We start from the raw sequence: 23,242 nt of genomic DNA, 5'->3' as shown, positions 1-23,242 counted from the left end.
TTTTTAGATTTGGTGGAGGTCAGAAATCTTAAAGGCAGGGTTATGTATCAATGGGGACCCTGGGTCACATATACCATTAGATGTTCTGAAGAAGTTGATAAGGAAGGTGTGGAAAAGACTGGCTGATGATTTATACTATTTTGTGTGGTATGCTTACTTGTGCTGTAAGAAGACAGTGGCAGAGTGCTTGGTCAAAAAGGTGGAAGACTTTTTATGCTGTCAGCAGGACACTCATATGAGTCAGCTTCCCACAGATAACAGTTATCAATGAATTTCCTACTCTCTGGAGTGTTAACTTCTTTATACTGGGATGACTAAAAAAAATATCTTCAGAAAGAATCTAAAGATTCAAATGGCTCACAATGGACATATATACAAGGAAAATCAAGATCGAGCTATTTATAAAGTTGAGTATGATTTGTGAACATTAAACCCAAATGTATTCTCTAAATGGTAAAAGTAAACAACTTGGTTGGACATTTATTTTGGCCCAGATAATACTCTCTTCTTGCTGCCAAATCAAGATGTAAGAAGAACTGAGTGACTTAGATATAAGAGAGAAAAGCATGTCAATTTCCCAAAGTCACTTATTGAAATGATTCCATAGTTGTAAAGTTCCCTGTGTGGCTAGTTCTAAAAAGGCTTTGGAGGAGGTCAAGTGAAAACTCTGAATCCAGTGACCTGGACGATTGATTCCTTGTCTTCATTTTTGCTAACCAAGATACTATCACCTATAAATTTCTATAAATTTCAGGAGTGTGGGAAGAGTGTGGTAGATAACAAAAGGTTGAAAAGATACTACCCAAGACTTCCTAGTGTAAAACATGGATATAAGTCAATTTGCTATTGATTTTAAATTCCTCAAAAGTTTACTTATGTTACTACACCATTTAAAAACCACCATTATATCCAACCTATGTGAGAGGCTACTGAGAGACTTTGCTGACCTAACAGCTATCCACTGTGCTCACCAAAATAGCTGAGAAGGCAGTCAATCCGATATACTTACTCTGGTCGAATGATCATTGGTAGGAACAATATTAGCTAAGTCCAAGGATGAGGAGGAAGGTGAACCATGTGCAGATTTGGGTTATTACAGCATTAAACAAATTCTTAACTGAAGTATAACATACTTATAGAAAGCTTCATTATTTAACAGACACTAAACATTTAATATGGTGAATGACCTCAAACCTACTTCCATATAATTTAATTATTCCCACATCTTCACTGTGAATTTGAAAGGCTCACTAGACAACATTTGGTACATGATAGAACTCACTTATGTATTGCAGGCTTCACATATATATAAACTCAGAAAGACTGAATGACTTAGGGTTGAAAATCCTTTCAGTGAAAACAAGTACATTAATTAATATCTAGTTACTCCAGAAGTCATGTTTATGGAATAGTACAATAAAATTCTTATGCTTTTAAAACATAGTTTATTCAAAGTAGTATTATGCATTTGTATTTTTCCATTGAGAGATGTTCATTACCTGCCAATGTAATGAATGAGTAAGGGCAAGCATTACAGTTGTTACATCATAAAATAAAAATAAGTTTTGTGCAAGGTTACAGAATTTGGAATAAATATAAATGTTATCGGAAATGATTAAATCATGATTTAAGCAAAACAAAAAGATGCATAGAATTGGCAATGAATTAGTTCTGAAGTTCTGTTGTGGTTTTATGGTGTAAATTTTATTCTTGAATAGTATTGCTTAAACTGTGTTACATACATTTATTTCTATATATAAAATACTAAGCTTTAAAAATAACTATATATCTGTAAAAAGAATTTAACTTAATTAAAATGAAAGATTTTTTTAAAGAAGAAATATTAGTTTTAAAATATACCTAAAATGTTCTTGAGGTCAAAGAAAATGTTTCAAATTAGAGTAAGTGTTCATTTCTTTTGGTATTTAATGATGGAAATCTTGCCACATCCAGGTAAAATGAATAAGGTATCACTGATAAATGGGTAGCGCTTAGGTTGAAGGGGTGAATTTGTTGGTCAGGATTTGGTAAAAATAACCAAACAAAATGTTCTTTCTACAGTTTGAACAATTTAAACTCTTCTTTATTGGTAGTTTCTCAATCACTGTCCTATAAACAATAATATAGTAAGAAAAAAATACTTTCTTACTATAATTTCCATAATTTTGAACCACATATCCTAGTCTCCTAAAAATAATTCCTAACTTTTTCAACACTGATTGGTCCTTATTAGGATATTATTATAACTATCAAAAAAAGGAAAAAGTAGTATGTAACAAGTATTTTATAAAAAGAAAAAAAAGATATATGATAAAATAAAGTTCCTAAATGGGATACGAGAAGAAATAAATACCAAATGTACCAATCATAATATTGATTTTGAAGTAATACTCGTGACTTATTTTCATATTGCTAAAATCAAAGTAAGGAATTATAGTCTCAAGGTTGCAATAGTATCATTGGTATTTCAGTGGTATTTCCAAATGATAAGGCAAGATGTTACTTTTTTTTTTAAAAGTTAACCAAGGACATTGAGATTCTGCAAAAAAAGGAGTTTATAGAAGAAGAAAAGATTTTTAACCATTTAAATAAATTGTTTTTGAAACACTGAGTTAAAGTTTTAAAAATTATTGCAAACCTATTCCATTCTTATACACATTCAGACACATTACAAAGAATGTTGTTGATTACAATAGAATCCTTGTATCTCTGATTTTCTTCATATGCTTTTGTCTTACAATTAAATGAAAGAAAGATTTGGGTTCCCCTGGCACATAGCCCATGCTGCCTGGGGTGAGCTTACAGCCTGTCAGGAGTTGCGAAGTCTTTACTTAAGAAAACAGTCAAAAAGGTAACACTACTGCAGCGCTGGATGCTTTAATGGGAAAGTTAATCAATTCTAAGTTTAAAAAAAAAAAAAAAGCTATTGCCAAGTTTCCGTTCCTGGTAATTCTCTTGCTGGTACTGGCAAATCCTTTATAGCCACTTTGTCTATTTTCATTTGCACTAATTTCTTCCCCATAGTTTGGAAAATCTTGTATATTTATATAAACTTTTATAATTCTACCAATATAATATTAAGGATAGACAGGAATTTCTAAAAATCTGAGATCCTTTTTTGAAATTTTGATCACTGTGGAAATAAGGTGTTCTGATGCTATTCCTTTATAGACAATTTCTATTTTTGTTCCATTTTAACAAACACTTTTTCCGTTGCTTATATTCTGAATCCTAACCTAATATGGTACTTCAAAATAGATACTGAATAAAAAGATTGCAAAATAAACTATATCAAAGAAGACATATATATTTAAAATGTGAAATGATAATGAGGTACACCAAAATAATGGAAAACTAAGAATCATATTTAGAGACTGTACCTTGTTCAATAAAAGCTGTGTAAACTAAAAGAAATATTCAATAAAAGCTGTGTAATATATTCAATAAAAGTTGTGTAAACTAAAAGAAATCATATTGAAAGATTAATTCCTCTTTGCTTTTTTGATTACATATAGATTTTCTATCAAAATTGCTTAAAGTGAATACATTCATAATATGCTTTATGTTTAAAGAAAGAGAATTACATATATGGAAATATGTAATGGTATGCATTGAAGGAAGTACAAAATAGGAAGATGAGTCTACCTGGTTGTGACATAGGGATAGTTAGGCCAACATTGTAGGTCTGATTTCTGTGAGAGTTAATTTTACTCAATTATATAACTATAAAAATAACTCCCTCACACAAGGGGGCTTTGTGAGTACTGTGATAACAGCACACATGTAGGAACCATAATACTGGTGGAGAAAAAAGCACCTGAAAGCACATATACAGAGAGCAGATTGGTAATATAGACACAATCTTTGGATATTAAGACCAGCACAATTGCCTAGAGGTTGTAATTTCTCTCTCTCTCTCTCTCACACACACACACACACACACACACACACACACACACACAACCATGAATATACAGAGAGCGATTTAATGACATGTTTATATTTGAGAAATTCAGGGAGAGGTATAAAGGGAATGATGTAATAAGAAGCATAAATAGAAGGATATAATGAAATGTGCATATTTCAGATGTGTAATGAAGTTTATGGATTAAAAAGTCTAAAGAGATGAGACTACCTGAAGGGAATTATGAATGAGTTCAAACAGTCACATTCATGGAAAAATCTACAGTAAATGCCAGCACAGGCCAATATCCCAGGAGAAATTTACAAGTAAATGGGATCATCCTAGGTGAAGATTTTACTTGACTGGAGGTAGAAACTGGAGGCAGTAATTAGTATAATAAAAATATATGCTTTTGCTTGAAATGTTTGAATAACTACCTCAATTCTCTCCTTCAATTTTGTAAAGCTCAACCATGGATAAGCTGAAAAACAGTAAAAACTGCTGTTTAGTTAAATTTTCTCATGAGACAGGGAGCACATGCCTGAATGACCCGGGTGGGTAAAATATAAATCTGATTATAACAAAATGCATGGGAATCCAGAGATCGTTCATGTGAATCAACAAATGGAGCCAAGCCAAGGAATTCTAGCTTTGACTCTGTAAGTTTTAAGTGCTTATCTTAGGGTGATGACCTCAGAATACCCTTATGGAAAAGGGAAGGGAACCATTTGCTAAATTCTATATATGGCAGTTTAATAGTATCTCACAGTGACCTTATTGGGTAGACATTAATTCTATTTTTACATATGAGAGAAACAAGACTCAGAAAGTTTTTGTAGCTCATTTTTACATATGAGAGAAACAAGACTCAGAAAGTTTTTCTCAGCTAGTTAAAAGTAATGCAAGGTAAAGGGTGTGTTTGATGGCAAATCTCCTTTAGTATACCTCACTTTCTTTTTTATTATTCTCTGACAGCCCCTGAAACTTCAGGAGTTAATGATTCCTAGCATGACTTGTGAACTTTTTTGGAGAGAACCTTCTCCTGTTTGGAATTGAGAACTTCTGAATTTCTTCTAATTTCTGCTTAAGATAACTGCCTATCTTCAGGGAGTCATCAAACTATAAGTCAGAGACAAGGAGAAATACCTCTGCTGTGGTCAGTATTCTAGAAGAGATACTTCACTGCTTCAAACTGAGTTCTAACAGCAAAGCTTAAGTCTAGAATTGCTTAAGTCTTTTATGGAAAAACAAAGAACCTGGGTCAGAGATGATGAAGTCTCTGATCATTTAGTCTTAAATAAGAAAGCCTAGAGCTTGTAATCTAAAATGATGCTCCCAAGAAAGCAGAATGCTTTCTATTGAAAGCTCATAGTTTTTCCATTGTTAACTGAAAGAGACTGGGAATTACAGGGAATGGTGCCAGAATATTTTAATCTGCCTTACAGTAGCTAGTAATGTACCAAATGTGAAGCTGAAATTTATTCATGTCATGCATTTTATATGCAGGGAAAATGAATCATAAACATTCGTCTTATAAATATTACCATCCATTGTCATGCCAGTTATACCTCTCACAAGAAACCAAAGGAAGGTATTATCATCAGTGGAGCACTTGCTCTTTATGGCCTTGCTTGCAAATAAGAGCTGAAAATAGTAGAAATGCTAAAGGACAGACCAGAGATAATAGAAAATTCATCTGTAGCCAAAACCGATTAAACCAAAAAACAAACAATACTTTATACATACATACACATGTAGGCATTTGCTTTAGAAGAATAATTTTCAATATTCTGTTCTAATAATCCAGGAGGTTAATAATAAAGACCTAAAATGATAGTTTTGAGAATGAAAAATATGGGATGGATTATAATAATCCAGGAGGTTAATAATAAAGAACTAAAATGATAGTTTTGAGAATGGAAAATATGGGATGGATTCAAGAGGACATAGAAGAAACAAGTATTGTAGAGGTAAGAAAATAAGTTTAGCATTGGTCATGTCAAATTTACTAGCAGCAGGTGTACATTTGATGTATGAGTCTGGTGCTCAGGCAAGGTCTGGGTAGCAATACATATTTAGATACCACTTAATAGGCGGTATTGGAAACAATTGGCATGTATGAGGTTATCTGAAATGAATGTGCAAGATGTGAAAAGGGCCAAAGACAAAAATGCTAAAGAAAGTTTATATTCAAGGAATGGACAAAGGAAAGCAAGCCTACAAAAGAGCTGATAAAGGAGACTAGTCCCACATTGTTTACCTGTCTCTCTCCTGCTCTACACAATGAGATCCATAGGGCGGAAGTGTTATTCATCTTTATTTATCCAGAACTTACCATTTAGTAAATGCTTAATAAATATTTGTTGAAAAACGTGAATTATGTTTCTATATATGGTGTTGTTTTCAAATATCTACCTAAAATGCCTAGGAGGTTTAATTATAATACTCTTTTGCATTAAAAATTGAGTATGATCTAACTCAAATGTTGCATCCAAATCTTTTTTTTAATATCATCATAAGTAGAAACACTTGACAAGGAAGTTAACCATCCATGAAGAGTTTGCTAACTTACAAGTGACAACTGATTTGATGAACAAATGAAAGAGAAAAAAGCACATGAAGGGAAAAGAGAATCCATGTGACAGTTTTTTTTTTTCCTTCACTAGAGAAAATATAGAAATAGCCATTTCCAATTCTGTTTTTTCCTTTATAGGACTGGAATATCTGTTTAAATGTGACCTGTCATACACTGAGATTTTTCTAAGGACTAATGTTAAAGGAAACTCCCCTGCAATTACAAGGGGCCAGGGATGATTAATTTATAATAGGTAAACCATTACTTAACTTTTTCCAACTTAAGTTTACATCATATTTTCTGAATATGTCTCGGGATTGATTGATATAAAAAATATCTGAATATTCTGCAGTTAATAATATAAAAAAACCTATTTCATTAAAATTGATTTTGAAATCACAATTAATTCCTATTTCCTTACTCTAGTGAGTTTTCTAATCTTTATTTCCTTTAATGAGGGGTAATATAAAACAAAGAAAAGTTTAAGCTTATTGCTATACATATTTAAAAGAATGCAAGTCAGAGATAAAGGATAAGTGCAAACAATATAAAAATTTTTGTCTAAGTAAGGTTAGGGAACAAAAAGTTAGCATTTGGCATTTAAAATTTCACTAGTTTTAGGGCCTTTCAATTTTAACATAATCTGTTTTGTTATCTATCATTATTTTTTACATTTTAATACTGGAAGAATTAAAATGTAGTGAAAAGAAGAATGTAGGTCTTGAGCCTTAATCCTATTTCTTTTCTGCTGTTCTAAGTCTGAATTTTCTTGCAGAAAAATTATGGTGTTTATATAGATACTCACTAATGTTCACTGAAATTAAAATATTTTGTGATTTATAAATAAAGTCCTTTATTTGTAAAATCAATCCTTTTGTGTTTATTTTTATAACAAAAACAATTAAGAAATTATATTTTATTCGTATTGCACTAAATACAACTTTTATGCTGTTTTTAAGAAAGGGAAGTGGTTGATTAAAAACCAAGAATACCACCACCTTTCTGTTGTCTTTCCACAAGTTGATCTCAATGTGCTACTAAACTAAGAGCAGAAAAATGCGGAGCTAGATGAAGCAGAAAAACTGAGATCAGACTGGTTGCTCAGTGATCCATGGATAAATCAATGTAGTTTTTATATTTTACATTTGAAAACATATTTTTCCAAAAAGGAAAATATGAATACTAGACAGATTAGTTATCTCCCATTTCTGACAGATTTGGAATTAACTATTTTCCTCACACAGTGCTGATAGCCCTCTCTTTTGTGATTGATATGCTGATGGACAGAAGAAACCCAGTTGATTTTTATGCATTTTAAAAATTTTTATGAAAAAGGAAGCTTTATGGATGCTTAACTCTGTATACCATTAAGGCTGATCTGAGAGTTGAGTAGAAATAAGAAATAAAAAGAATGATCATAATAATGTGATAATGATTAATAACCTTTATCATCTAGGAAAACTTTGTATTAATGTTCTGTGAATCTTATTTGGAAAAAAAAAAATGAAAAGAAAAGGCAGTGGGCAAATATAACAGTACCTCGATAGTTGATAATTTCTGTCCCAAGCACCGGAGTCATCTCCAGGACTGTGATGAAGGCTTTGTCCATAGATGTTAGAGGAAAAGGAGACATGCGGTGTCTTCTAGCCACCTTGGTGATATCAACAGCACTGTGACCTAAACAGGAAGATATTTAACGGAGAATGTGATGCTGGAACACTGATTAAAAAGTGGGAATGACAGATAAACATCAACAACTCTCTATTTCTTAGGTTTGCAAATAAAGATTACAAGGTGAGAAATGCTCTCCTGCTTCCAAATTATGGCCTGCTTTGGCGGAACATTAAATAAAGTTAACAATGTTACATAATGTGTTAAAATTTGGTGAACTTTAATGATGATATTGCCTAATCCTTTTTTGAATGTTGGTATGTGTTTAATTTAACTCATGAATCTTCACAATAACCTTATAGGGAGACATCATTGTTATCCTTATTTACAGATGAGGAAAGAGAGGTTTAAATCACAGAGCTCGTAATAGAAGAACAACAATTCAAACCTGGATAGCCTGGCTTCAGAGTTCATGTCCTTAACCACTACAGTAAGCATTGAACACTTAATGAGCTGTTTAGTAAAATGAAATACTCAAATTTGAATTTGTTCAGGATTTTATAGGAAATTTTCTTTCCTCTGAAGAAAGTTATAGAAAGATTATTTAGCTACTTCCTACATAACCTCATCTAGACCCATGGCATATCATATATACACTAAAACTTCTGATTTTATATCTCTAATTCCTAACCTCTACCCTCAACTCTAGATTTGTATGCCATCTAAATAGTTAGTGGATAAGAATATATATATCTCCAAATTTATAAATCATCCAACATGCACTTGGATGCGTAACAGGCAATTCAAACCTAATTGTCCAAATCAAACTCTTGAAAAAAAAAATGAAAAGAAAAGGCAAATATAACAGTACCTACCCACACAATGTCTTATTCTTTTGCAATTCCCATCTTATTAAATACCAACTCCATGCTTCCTGTTATTAGTCTAAAATCTTGGAGACATCCTTGATTTTTCTCTTTTCATCAGAACCATATCTAAACTATCTTTGATATATCTTTAGAATCTGATCATTACTCACCATCTCCACTACTACAATAGTTGGAACTAGCTTTTAATTCCTGGGAACCTGAATAGCCTCCTAACTGGTCTCCCTGTATCTATCCTTGTCCACCACAATTTATTCTTCACACAGCAGTTACAGTGGTCCTTTTAAATTGTAAACTGGATTGTACTAATCTCTGCTCCCAACCCTCTGATGACTTTCCATTTCACTCAAGAGTAAAAGCTTTGCTATGGCACATATTTGGCAAAAAAAAAAAATTAAATATTTGTTGAATAAATGAATCATTTTGTGACAAAAAGGGACTATATCCTCGTTCATAAATAACTCGGCTTTCTCTTTGGAGCCTTAGGGGTCTATAGCCTGATGGATAAGCAAAAAAGGAAGAACTGCAAACACTGTTGCTTGGCTATGTTAACTGCCACTTCTTCCCTAGCTTCTTTTGCATCTAAGAGTGATCACACGATAGAGTGCTGGCCAGTGAGGTGTCAGAAGAAGTCCCTGGGGCAGGCTTCCCACTACACATAAAAAGATAAAGATACAAAGCTTTAAGAGGAGAAAACTTTTGCCCTTCCACCTTCTTTTTACTTGGAACACAGCTAGATACGAGGTGCTATAGCATTTTTCAATGAGGATGGAAACTCATTCGGTACGTATGGAAACATGAGAAGAAAAAAGAGACTGAGCCTCTGATGACAATGTTGAGGTGCTAGTACAAGCCCTTGGCTGCCTGCCTCCAGGCTTTTGATGTGTGAGACAAATAAGCTCCCATCACATTAATCCACCCTATAATGATTGTATGTATCTCTCAGAAGTCTGTAAGTTTCTGGTTATTGCAATTTATTAAATTTAGTACTCTTACCCCAACCCCAGCAGCTGCTTCAGACATGTTCACTGAATTGACTTAAAGGTAGTTCCTCAAGAATTTCCATTATAAGACGAATGACATTGTCATAAGTACTCAAAGAAAAATACATACAAAGATGCTTATAATTATGACATTCCTCCCATGGACAATCATAAAAAAATTAAAAAATTTTCAAAGCCTGAAGAACCTTACAGATTATTTAGTGCTAAATATTAATATTATTTTCTACTCAAAATTTTAGTGAACATTTAAAAAAGGATTATGTATGATTTATCATTTACTTAAAATTGGAATGTATATTTATTTATAACTCACTTTCACTGAAGACTTGGCTTTGTCATTTGAATATCATAAAAACATATTGTTAAAATCAATGTAATTGGAGAGAATGATAGGAATGCTTCTGTTTTTTATTCAGGTTTATAGGTCTGAGATCTGACCTTTTCTAACATAGGCTTTACTTTACGGTGTAAAATGCATATAATCTTATAAAAGCTGTCCTTTAAAAATGTTTAGGTTCTGAAGAGAAAACTGTACTTTAAATTGTATAGAGTTTATTTGTTGAACATGTGTTGAAATAGAATAGAATTTTTCTTATTAGAAAACAAGTTTGGTTATGAGTGATACATGTATCCATTAAAAAAATATTTATTCAGAATATTTTATGAACCAGGAATAGTTAAGGACTTGGGATATACAGAGTAAAATATACTCTGCCATGAAGAACATTATAGCTCAGCAAAAAAGGAAAGATATATAAGTAGGCAAAAAAATAAAAGTAGGAGGGCAGTAAACCACATGACAGTTCTCTAATTATAGAGACAGATATTTTCTTTCTCTCTCTCTCTAATTCTCTCTACCTGAGAACTAGTCTGGAAAAATATTTGTCATCCTTAAAATAATTTTGTACCTTGTTTATATTTTTCTTATGGCACCTAACAGCCTCTATCTTATGTTATAGACATTTAAATATTTGCCTTACCTATGTTAGTTGATTGTAAACTCCTTGAAGGCAGGATCAATATCTTATTAATCTTTGTATCCTTTGCCACCTATGAATAGTGTTTTCTTTATACTTACAGTAGTTACTGAATAAATACCTGAAGTATGAATGAATAGCAAATCTTTCAAACAAAGTCAAAAGTCAGGAAGAGAAAAACAAAGTAGTGCTTCTCGCTCTGTCCTTCTCTAAGCTCTTCAATATTTATAGACTCTGTGCCAGAAAGAGACTGCTTCACTGGGTACATAATCCAAAATTTGATTATAATGGGTTAATACTGTTTCCTGGCTAAACTACTGCATGTTATCATAGGGGTCTTCTATCTACACAATTAACTGAAAGTAATGTCTCAAAGAGGAGTATTTTAATTCTCTGGCACATTAGCAGAGAGAGAGAGAGAGAGAGAGTGTGTGTGTGTGTGTGTGTGTTTGTGTGTGTGTGTGTGTGTGTGTGTGTATTTTCAACAAATATTTACTGAGCACTTTCTATGTGCCAAGAGGCTGCTTCCCACTCAAGACTCACCCAAATCACAGTAGGAATACTCAGCTACTTTACCAATAAAGAAGAGTTAACTTGGTCCTATAAATATGAGAAAAACAGTATTTGTAACTGACCTTCTACACATAAGAATAAAATTAATGAAATAGAGAATAGCTGTTCTTTTAAAGTAAAAGGACTACTAAATGATATTAATGCACCTAGTTCTTTTTTTTCCCTCATGATACGCAGTATGACTCTTTGTTCATACAAGATTCCATTTAACAAAAAATTATAGCCAAAATATGTTTCAAAACCATTGATATAGGTGATCCAGTGCTCTCATTTTCAAATCAAAAGTGGACAAACAATGCTCCAGGGTTAGCACCAGGGACACACAAAGAGGCACTAGCAGCTGGAGGCCTAGGCTAAGGACACAGCACTCACATGTTCAGTAGGGGCTCTTAGGCAGGCCTCCCAAGGGCAGCCCATTTTTAGAAGGTACACATTTTCAAAATAAATCTGGTAAGGAAACAGTTATGTTTCCTGGTTTGGTTTGTTTCCATTTTTAAAAGAAATACAATTTCAACTGTTTTCTGATGTTGACACCAGCGATTTATAAGAAACTTCAAAAGGAAAGCTTCAGAAAATTTAAGAATAGTTATCTCTGACTTCTCTTATTTTGCAAGTTGCAACCTCAAAACACTTCTGTCTTGGGCCATTAGAGAACTCAATCAGGCAGGAAAAAGGATCATGAAATGTTTTTCCTCACACCCCAATCCTCTTCCTGATTCTGAGTCTAGTCTCGAAATCTGACAGAAGAGGAAAAAATTGAGAAAAAAAAAGTATGCACTTTTGTGTCTTGAAGGCCAGATGGGTATCGTCTAGCATCCAGTGTTCACTGAGTGTTCCATAAACTTCACTAAGGTAGACATAGGAGATGGAAGGAAGAAAAATTTCTTAAAAAGTAAAAGCAAGAAACACAAGTAATAAGTGTTAGAGAGGTTGTGAGAAAAAAGGAACCCTCATCCACGCTAGTGGGAATGTGAATTTATATAGTCACTATGAAAAACAGTATGAAGGTTCCTCAAAAAATTAAGAATATAATTACCATATGACCCAGCAATCCCTTTTCTGGGTATCTGCCCCCCAAATTTGGAAACATTTATTCATAAAGATATATGCACTCTGATGTTCACTTAAGTATTATTTACAGGGGCTGAGACATGGAAACAACCAACGTGTCTCTATTTATCTATTTATGTAATAGATGATTAGATAAAGAAGCTGTGGTACAAATATACAATGGAATACTACTTGGCCATAAGAAGAGATGAAATGCTGCCATTTGTGACAACATAGATGGATCTTGAGAAAATCATGCTAATTGAGATAAATCAGACAGCAAAGGTTGAGAACCATACGATTTCACTGATATGTGGGTTATAAAACTGAAAGCAACAAATGAACAGACAAACAAACAAAAACTCATACACAGACAACAGTTTAGTGGTTACCAAAGGGAAAGAGGGGAGAGGGAAAGGTAGATAAGGGTAAACAGAGTCAAATATCTGGTGACAGAAGATTTGACTTTGGGTGGTGAACACGCAATGCAATACATAGATGATGTATTACTGAATTGTACCCTTGAAACCTACATAATTTTATTAACCAATGTCACTCCAATGAATTTAATTAAAAATTAAGAAGATTATAATGAGAGAAATTTTGGATTTTGGATTCAGAAAATATCCAAGATTTGATAGAAAATGTGGATAGAGTTTTTCCTATAATGCAAAAACTACTTCATGGCCACAAATATATTCTGATAGCTACCTTACAAATGAATACCAAGAGTCACAAAGAGAATCTGTGAGGGCGTTAGCTCTATTCAATTTGTGTATACTATAAAACAAAACAACTATCATGTGAAAGTATGTCTTACTGAGAAGGTAGTGTTCAAGGGAATGTTTATTTTAACTTACAATAGTAAAATTAGCTCTGGTAACATATGGCTGTTAGTGACAATTTGTAGGTAGGCTAGCTACACTGACAAAAATAAACTGCAAAATGTTTTAGGATATGGAATCTTTACATGGGAGTCGGGGGGGATGGTTAAAGTAAGTCTAGATATCCTCCCCAGTAGTAGCTGTCCAAACTGAACAAAAAGAAAAAGGTTGAATTATTGTGACATCTAAATTGACAGCATTCTTCTGCAATGGGTTTAATTTTCTGAACTAGCTTTGTAGAATTTAAGGGATTCTAAATTAGCCACAGATTGATGATCGAAAGATTTTCTAATAAGCCTAGGTTTCCATAAGTAAAACTGAACTTATCTCTTCTATATTTTCTGGTGTATAAGTCTAGACATGGGGTTAATTATATTAGTTCAGAATCTTTGTAGGTAAAGTACTCAAAAGGTTATTGAGATCTCCTGTGTTCCATGCAGCAGCTACAATCACTAAAAAGGCTATATAAGAAGTCAGTGTAAAAACAGTACAAGTTCACTGAGGATTGTCATCATCAAAGACATGTTTAAATACTAATGGCAATGTCTATGATGTTCACAGCCTTCAAAGAGACACAGAAAGTACAAATGAATTCCTTCTACCAAGCATCGTTATGTAGCAGTAATCTTTTTTCTATGGCATGGCCAACTTGAAATAGAACTGTTTCTATCAATGAAAGTATTTTTCCCATTTGAAATGCATCCTTTTTAATGTGCTAATTCTTAATATACAGTGTTTTAACTTAGCTCAAAAATCTACTTTTTAAAATTAGAAGTAAATGAAGAAAAGATGCTTTCAGAACATTAAACGAAATATAACACAAACAGATGTTTTGCAGGGGCTCTTCCTGATTCTTGAGAGGAAACTATTCTTCAGAAACAATCAGTAAGAGAGTTCCCCAACTATTTAAAGTGTAAATTATTCATTCTTTGAATATAAAGAAAATCTCAAGGAAGAAACTTGTTTTTTTCTATTAATATTATCGCCTCTATTTCTCATAGCATCTGCAGCTTGAATTCCTACCTCCTGGATTTTTCTGAACAGCAAACCATCTAAGGTAATGAACAGCTTTCCTAGATAACTTACATTTGATGATAGTAATTTTTTCAGGTTAAATATCTAGGGACTTCGGTAACTCTAAGAATGTGTGGTTCAGATATACAAAGCATTTAGTCGTTCATATAAATGTCTCAAGTGAAATCAGGTACAAAGCTCTCAGGAAACACTGGCAATGGTAGTTTGTAAGTTTAGGATTACAAGGCACTTGACATATCTGAAAATAATTTCTTATATTGTTTTCAGTTTAATAGTTTTATAAGTTTTCTACTTGTTTATTCAAGAGCCTCATAGCACAGCCTCATAGCATTTCTGATAAAACCTAGAAACCATGGCTGAAAGGAATGTGTTATTTTCTAGAGCTGTATAAGAAATATTGAAGGAAAGTACTCTTGGAATTTCTGTGCATCAAGATTATAAAACAGGACATTATCATGAAATGTTTGCTCTATAATTTATATGAATGATTCACTTATCATCCACAGGATAAACTTCAAATTCCTTAGAATATTATGCAAAACCCTTACTTGATTCCTTTTAAGCCTCATCACTCATTACTCCATTACTTAGAAAATTGATTCCATTGTAGATATTGGAATATATTATACTATTTTAGCATATCATGTTCTTTTTGCCTAGGATAAATTTTCTTTCATCTGTTTGTTTTCCTGGGAAATTACTATTCTTCCTTCACAACTTTCTTTGGTAAGGAAGCACTCAAATAATGATGGGAACATGTCAAAAGGATCTTAGAGTCAACTTGAAGAGACTCCGTTTGGCCAAACCTGAGACAACTCAAGAATCAAAGTTAATTAGGAGAGTAATAGATTATATAATCCATTTAATAAAATAAGAATCTATTAGCATATACTAATATAAATAAATAGGTGATTAAATAAAATTCTTCCTACAACAGAATGCCAACTGATAAATGAAGAAATCTTGGAATTAGAAAGTCACCACTTGGCAACTATCATATTGATTCAGGCAAAAATTAAATGGGTACTAAAACTAAAAGGTAAAAACCTCAAGAAAAATAACATATTTATATGGTCTCAACATATATCTCCACAAGATTCTTAACTACAAAGAAAAATAGTAACTTTACAGGAGAAGCCTGACAGACACCATCTTAATGAAGTGATCAAAGTTAATATTATCAGCTATGGGACAAAATTACTTCATAAGCATGCTGATATGACACACTGAGAAGGACACAACAACACATATGAAGTATAACTGGCAAAAAAGCATAATGTAAATTAAACCATCAGGAAACATCAGAAAAGTCTAAATTTGATGGACGTATTACAAAATAACTGCATTATACTCTTCAAAAATGGCAAGGTCATAAAAGACAAAGAAAACCTGAAATATTGTTCCAGATAAAGGAGCCTAAAGACACATGATAACTACAAGTAATGCATAATTCTGGGTTGGATCAGAAGAAAAGAATGTGTATTTTTCCTTTTGCTATAAAGAATATTATTAGACAAACTGGCAAAATGTAATTTGAATAAGGTTATATAATAGTATTGTGGCAAGGTTCATTTCTTAATTTTGATAATTGTACTGTGGTTGTATAAGAACATATTTTTTTCTCTTTTCTTTCTTTTTTTAAAAAAGAAATTATATATTTGAAATATTTAGGGGTAAAGAAACATCACATCTGTAATTTATTCATAAGCAGTTCAGGAAAATGTGTGTATTAATATATATAGAGAAATGATAAAGCAAATGTGGCAAAATGCTAACATTTGAGGGAATTTGAGTGAAAGATTTACGAGAATTATTTGTTCTATTCTTTCAACTTTTCTGAAGCTTGAAATTATTTTAAAATAAAAAATCTAAAAACCTTTTTAATAGTCCCTTCTTTATGCAGCAACGTACGATCATTCCGTTTTTTTCTTCACAAGGCACTATAAAATACTCTATTTTAAGATTGTCATTGCATATTATATTAACTATATACTTTACAGTAATTACACTTATTTATATATATATCTGTTTTCTTAACTAGATTATCAGCTCTTTAAGAAAGAAAAAAGTGTCTTAACAGCAAGGTCCAGGATGCTGTGCACACAGTGGTCACACAGAAAATTTCTGTTGAATGACTTTCTAAATGCTTGCTTTTAATCAGTCTAGAATATATACACTGACAAAGAAGATGGGCTGTATAGATAAACACTACACTACAATTTCAAATCTTATTCTGGTCAAAATCCTCATTTATTTTTTACTGTAATTGTCTATTTTTAAAAACAATTGCACACAATAGAATATATAGATGTCACACTATGATGTACACCTGAAAATTATGTAATTGTATTAACCAATGTTACCCCAATAAACTTAATAAAAAAATATAAAAAAATGAAAACAATTGCAAACATTTATTAACAATTAAAATAAGTTTTTCCTCTTTTCTCTACCTTTTTGTTATAAAGTGGTGGAAGAATTAATGTAGCAGAGAAAAGAAAAAGGAGAATATGAAAACATAATAAGGACCACTTTTAGCTAAGGTCAAGTAATCAGGAAAATGAAAAATTACCTTTGTTTAATGTATGTACTACCAAGTTTAAGATTAAATGATAACACTGTAAACAACACTGTAAGTAAATTCTTATAGGTTATTTTTGCGATCAGGAGGTTTAATCTATAGAAAAATTATAAGGTCGAAAGGAGGAAAAAGTAATATCTCCTGTGGTCAGGCGTGAACTGTTTTTACAGCTATCTCCCTTTGGCTTTTATTTTCAATTTGTCGCATATACAATATTAAAAGTAAATAGATAAAATTAGCTGAGAGAACAGAGTAAAAAAAGATGAAGAAAAAATGGTTTTGAAAGATATAATGATAAAGTGGATTTGCTAAAGTAACACTCAAAAAGGATAAAATTCTTTAAAAAAATTATAAATGTAGGAGTTAAGTGCTAATACTCCCAACAAAGGAAAACAAGGCCTTTTGGGTTGAGGTGGCCTCACATGATCAATGGTTTTTCATGACTCTATGGGGCTGAACTTCGCCATGACGTGTTCTTAAGGACTGAGAGCTCTTGAAGACGGCCTCAAATCCGGATCCTTGTGTTCTTGCCCTTACTAGCAGCACTAGTGCTATACAGACATTAACTGTAGGTACTGGTTATAGTCACTAAGGCAAAAGAAAAGTTTCAGACACAATTTTCCAATCTTGCACCCCTCTTTCATCAGATATTTCTCCTCTTTCTTAACTCTTGATAATTATGCTTTGCTTTGCTGTCATTCTGGTTCAGGAATGTAAGTAAACCTCAGAGCTTGTATATTATCTGATCTGGAGTCCCTTGGTTCATTCTTGTCTTGCTATCTTATTTTTGGTTTGGTGACCTTTTTTTGGTCTCTGAACTCCAGCTTGCTTTATTAGGCTAGTAGGACGCTTTTTTCCTAACCCTAAATAGCCAAAAAGCTGGTTAAGAATTCCCTTATTTCCCCAAAAAAGAGGCTGTCAATTTCAGAAGCTTTAATATTAGTGTAGATACATACATATTTTGGTCAGCTTCTATTTGGAATGTAAGTGCCACTGGTATTAAAATGCAAAATTATAATTTTGTTTTCTTTAGTAGGGCCTTGCTCTAAACATTCTCTAGACAAAGGTAGAGAAAAAATAAAAGTGGAATCTGATAAGAATCTTTTAAAGCCCTTTCTAAGCATTAACTAGTCTTTAGAATGCCTTGGGAAAAAGGACCAAGAGAAGTTCAAAGTCATCTTTGCAGTTAAAGAAATTTTGTCAGCTCATAAAGTTGTATTTCCTGTAGTTAACCTTCCCTATATGGTGTTGTTTTTCATATTATGCGGTATAAGCATATACAGCTTCAACTTCCAAAATGCCCACCCTATGTATTAATTGCAATGACAAATAAAAAAGAGGATATTTCAGTTAATATCTTTTGTAAGACGTAAACATTGCTAAACATGATCTTTGGGCATGTGTTAGATAATTTGCATAGTTGAGAAAGGAAATCTGAGAACAGGTGATCATAGAGAGTGAGGAAAGGTAAAGACTGAGTCAGTGTCATTGGTGAAAACAAATCTAGATTTTAAGGTATTTTTGCACACAGGTCTTTCTATAGGTCTAAAAAGGGGTTAATTTACAACTAATTCTGCTGATACAAGTGCTATAGATTTTTTAAAAAGTATAAAACATAATATGATTATAACTGTAGAAATAAAATATAATGTATATATTGGAAGAAAATTATTATATATATTAGTTATATCATCTTTAAGTAATAGGATGAGGGTGGCTTTTTTTCTTTTCTACTTTTCTGTATTATTCAGATTCTTGACAATGATCACACGCCACTTAAAAATCTTTAATAAATGCATTTTGATTTGAAATAATTATTTTCTTAGTTAACCCCAGCCAATTTCTTACAACGTCATGGCCTAAATTCTGGGGTTCTAGGGAAGCTTCTCAATAGCATCTGATTTAATTGTGTTTTTAACCATCGAAAGCTTCCTGTTACCCTTGGGATAAAGTTCAGACTACCCAGAATAATGTGCTAGGACTTTCAAGATATGTCCTTTCTCAATTTCATCTCTCTTTGTTCTTACATGTACCCTTACTCCAGCTATAGAAATCTTAATAATTTCTAGTAAACAGTATGATTTTTTTCACACATCTGTCTCTGCCTTTCTCCTTCTAGTCCTACTAGCAAACACGTGTTTATCCTTTAAGATTATGAAAATAAGGTGTGGGTCATATCAATATAAGGTACTGTAATACATACACTGCCCAACTTAGAAATTGGGGGGCATTCTTGACTTTCTTACCTTCCACATTCTGTCAATTGTGATATCTTAATATTTAAAAAATCCTGTTTTTCTATTTCTATTGCTTCAGCTTTAACTCAACCTCTCATCAGATTCTTGCTTCTGATCTCACCCTGACTCAATCCATTCCCCATGCAATAGTAAATGTTCTTTCAAAGTTCAAATTTGATCTTGTCATTTCCTTGTTTTACTTCCTTTACTGACCTTTACAATAAAGTCTAAACCCATGAGCAAGGCAACTAGGAGGTTCATCTTCAAAAACTGTACGGTCAGTTGGAGGTCACAATGCCCAGAGCATGGTAAGCTCTCTATTGACGTTAGATACTTAAATTAATATTATTTTTAATAAAGCCATTATCTGAGATAAACAGACTTAAAATTCAGATGGAGAGAAAACTTTGAATAACACAGTTCCATTTGCTCTTCTGCATCACTATCCACTCTTCTCTACTCTGCTCTATGCCCCTAAGGGGTTATCGTTTATGGATAGAACAAAGTCTCCCAATCCTTGTGGCTTTGCTTGAATTCAGCCAACGGGAAGCACTGGCAGGGGAATGGAGAACAGAGGAAGAATATAAACAAGGTTATTTATTCCTTTGGCCTCCTATCTGCTGGTTGACAGTGGTTACATTCCTCTAATGAAATCCATCAGTGTGTAAGGCAGCCCTCTCTAACCGACTTGTTTTAGATAACTGCTCCCTCCTGTGGGTCCTGGAGGCTTAGCAGCAATTCCCTGCTGTTGCTTGCTCCCTAAAGTTCTCAACTTTTCTTGTTATTTTCCTTAATTCTGGTCATTCTGTTGTGATTCCTTCTTTCAAAAAATTCTTTTTCATTATCCTGTTTGAGCGTGTCATCTGACTCCTGCCAGGACTAAGTGATACAGCAGTTAAGGTGAGACTAGACAATATGTTTAGGAAAGAATGTAGAGATCAGTATGGTTAGAGCACTGAGTTCTTAGTGGGGATCAGTGGGAGCTGAGGCTAGAAAAGTAACTAAACCAGACCATGGAGGTCTCTGAGTGCTAGGTTTTGGAGCTGAATTTTATCATGTGAACCATGGGAAACCATTTATATATGGTTATATATTGAACTTTATCATGTAAGCCGATGTTTTACAGTTTTTAAGCATGGAGTAACACCCATAAAATTTCTTGTATACAACAAATTCTACCAAAGAAAGGTTAAAAGATTAGCTCAAAGCCATATGTCTAAGCAGATAGAAGGGCAAGATGAAAAGACCAAATCTCCAGATATTTAGTTTCCTCTTATATCACACGAGGGGGACTTTCTTTCCTACAATTTCATTTACTAAATATGGGTTGAATACTTTTTATATATAAGGCACTTTATTAAACATTAATGAGTGATGCTGAGATAAAATAAGATGAGATTCCTATTTCTCATGCTCATGGAACATATACATCAGGCTGTGTTTTAACAGAAAACTGAAAAACCCTGTAAATGTTTATGTTTTAATGTAAAAAGAAAATACTATGTGTGATAACACAGAAAAGTGAATAACTAATTCCTAGGGAACAAACTGTAAAGCTTCACAGAGGAAGTGACAATTGAGTTGAACTTTAAATAATAAGAAAAAGGGAGGAACATTTGAAACATAATGAACAAAATGACAGAGATTCCAAAGTACATGCTTTCAGAGAATGAGGAATTGCCTAATGAGGTTAGAGTCTGGCGGTGGAGAGGATGAAATATGTATAAGGCATATAAGGTGGTCAATTCAGTCAAGAACAAATTTTGAAGAGACAGTATGATAGAAAATGGAGAACTATTCGAGATTTTTTAAAAAGACAAGTGATACATACTTAAAAATGTAATACTTGGCTGATGGTAGATTAGAAGGAAGAGAGACTGTAGACAGACAGGGCAATTAGTATGCTACTATAATCCTACAGGTGAAAGACGAAGAAGGCCTGAACTAAGAGAAATTGGAAAAGGGATATTTGGAAGAGCCATAAAAAAAGGTTCTATGACTGATTCTGCTTTGGGGAAGAGAAGGTAAATATTATGGTGAGATTTCAAGCTTGGTTAATAGTGTAGGGTGTGAGTGTCATTAATTAAGGGAGCCTTATAGAAACAATTTGGAAGGAAGAGTACTAAATTTGGTTTCCGGTGAGAAAATGTGAGAAGCCAGGAAGACATCAAGGAGTAATTCCAGTATGTAACAACGAGGGGAGTCTGGAGTTTGGGAGAGAATGCTATATTTAAGAGTCATTAGTATACAGCTGGTGAATCTAATATACATCCTAACAATTTATAAGTGTACAGTACAGTTTTGTTAACTATATGCACAGTGTTGTAATACAGGTCTCTTAAACTTTTTCATCTTGTGTAAATGAAACTCTATACCTATGGAACAACAATGCCCATAGTCTCCCCACTCTACCCACTATCAACCACCATTTTATTTTCTGTTTCTAAGAGTTTAATTTTAGATACCTCAGATAAGTCAAATCGTGCAGTATTTGCCTTTTTGTGACTGGCTTATTTCATTTAGCATAATGTCTCAAGGTTCACGATAGGATTTCCTTCTTTTTTTAAGGCTGAATAATATTCCATTGTGTGTATGTATTCATTTATCTCTTGATACACATTTAGGTTGCTTCTTGGCTATTGTGAATAATGCTGCAATGAAGTAACTACTATGGAAATTTTACGGTCATACCAACAATTTACAATGGTTCCAATTTCTCCACATCTTCACCAACACCTATTATTTGTGTTTTTATCGATAGTGGCCATCCTAATAGGTATGGTTTTGACTTGCATTTCCTTTGTGTGTAGTGATGTTGAGCATCTTTTCATGTGCTTGTTGGCATTTATATGTCTTCTTTGGAGAAATGTCTATTCAAGTCTTTTGCCAATTTAAAAAATTTTTTGTTTGTTTGTTATCAAGTTAAGAAATTTTTCCTTTTCTTCGATAACTTGTAGAAGTTTGAAAAGAACTGGCTTTAATTATTTTTAAATTGTCTGGCAGAAGCCACATGGTCCTAGGTTCTTTGTTGGAAGGCTTCTGATTACTGATTCAATCTCCTTACTATTTATTGGTCTATTCATTTTCCATTTCTTCATGATTCAGTCTTGGTAGGTTGTATGTTTCTAAGAATTTATCCATTTCTTCTGGGTTGTCAAATTTGTTGACATATAATTGTTTATAGTAGTCTTGTAACATTTTTTATTTCTGTGACATCAGTTGTAATGTTTCCTTCTTCATTTCTAATTTTAGTTGAGTCTTCTCTTTTATTCTTAGTCTAGCTAAGGGTTTGTCAAATCAGTTGATATTTTCTAAAAATCAACTCTTAGTTTTGTTGCTTTCTTCTATTAGAGTTTTTTTAGCCTCTATTTCATTTATTTCTGCTCTAATATTTATTATTTTCTTCCTTCTGCTAACTTTGTGTTTAGTTTGTTTTTCTTTTTCTAGTTCTTTGAGATGGACATATAGTTAGGTGGTTTTCGTTTTTATAAGTCTCAAGATATTTTCTAATTTCCTTGTGATTTCTTCTTTGACACACTGTTTAAGAATGTGTTGTTTAATTTCCACATATTCAAGAATTTTCCAATTTTACTATTGCTATTGATTTCTAGTTTAATTCCATTGTAGCTGGAAAAGGTACCTGGCAGATTTCTTAGGATAGAAACATAATCTATTTATGTTTAAAGTTAGTACTGAGAGAAAAGGACTTAATATCATCATTTTGTTAATTGTTTTCTATCTTGTAGCTCTTTTGTTCCTCTTTTCTGCTCTTGCGGTCTTCGTGTTTTGTTAATTTTTTATATTGATCTTCTTTGATTCCTTTCTCATTTACTTTTGTGTATCTTTTGTAATTTTTTTTGTGCTTACCATGGAGCTAATTCATCATATAGTTATAACAACCTATTTTATGCTGATAACTTAATC

General features: G+C 32.7%; 1 protein-coding gene across 9 annotated transcripts in view; it reads right to left on the bottom strand.

The window, feature by feature from the left end:
* GPHN (gephyrin) overlaps positions 1-23,242 on the bottom strand; it is a 390,537-nt gene that overhangs the window by 79,206 nt on the left and 288,089 nt on the right. For all 9 annotated transcript variants that reach the window (XM_039875261.1, XM_039875256.1, XM_039875259.1 and 6 more), the window contains one exon: positions 8,019-8,156. In XM_039875261.1, the coding sequence (XP_039731195.1) occupies positions 8,019-8,156 (138 nt within the window). The remainder of the gene's footprint in view (positions 1-8,018; positions 8,157-23,242) is intronic.

Source organism: Pteropus medius, unplaced genomic scaffold, assembly GCF_902729225.1.
Source record: "Pteropus medius unplaced genomic scaffold, Ma_sr-lr_union100, whole genome shotgun sequence".
Taxonomy (NCBI): domain Eukaryota; kingdom Metazoa; phylum Chordata; class Mammalia; order Chiroptera; family Pteropodidae; genus Pteropus; species Pteropus medius.
This window is presented reverse-complemented; position numbering and strand designations above follow the sequence as displayed.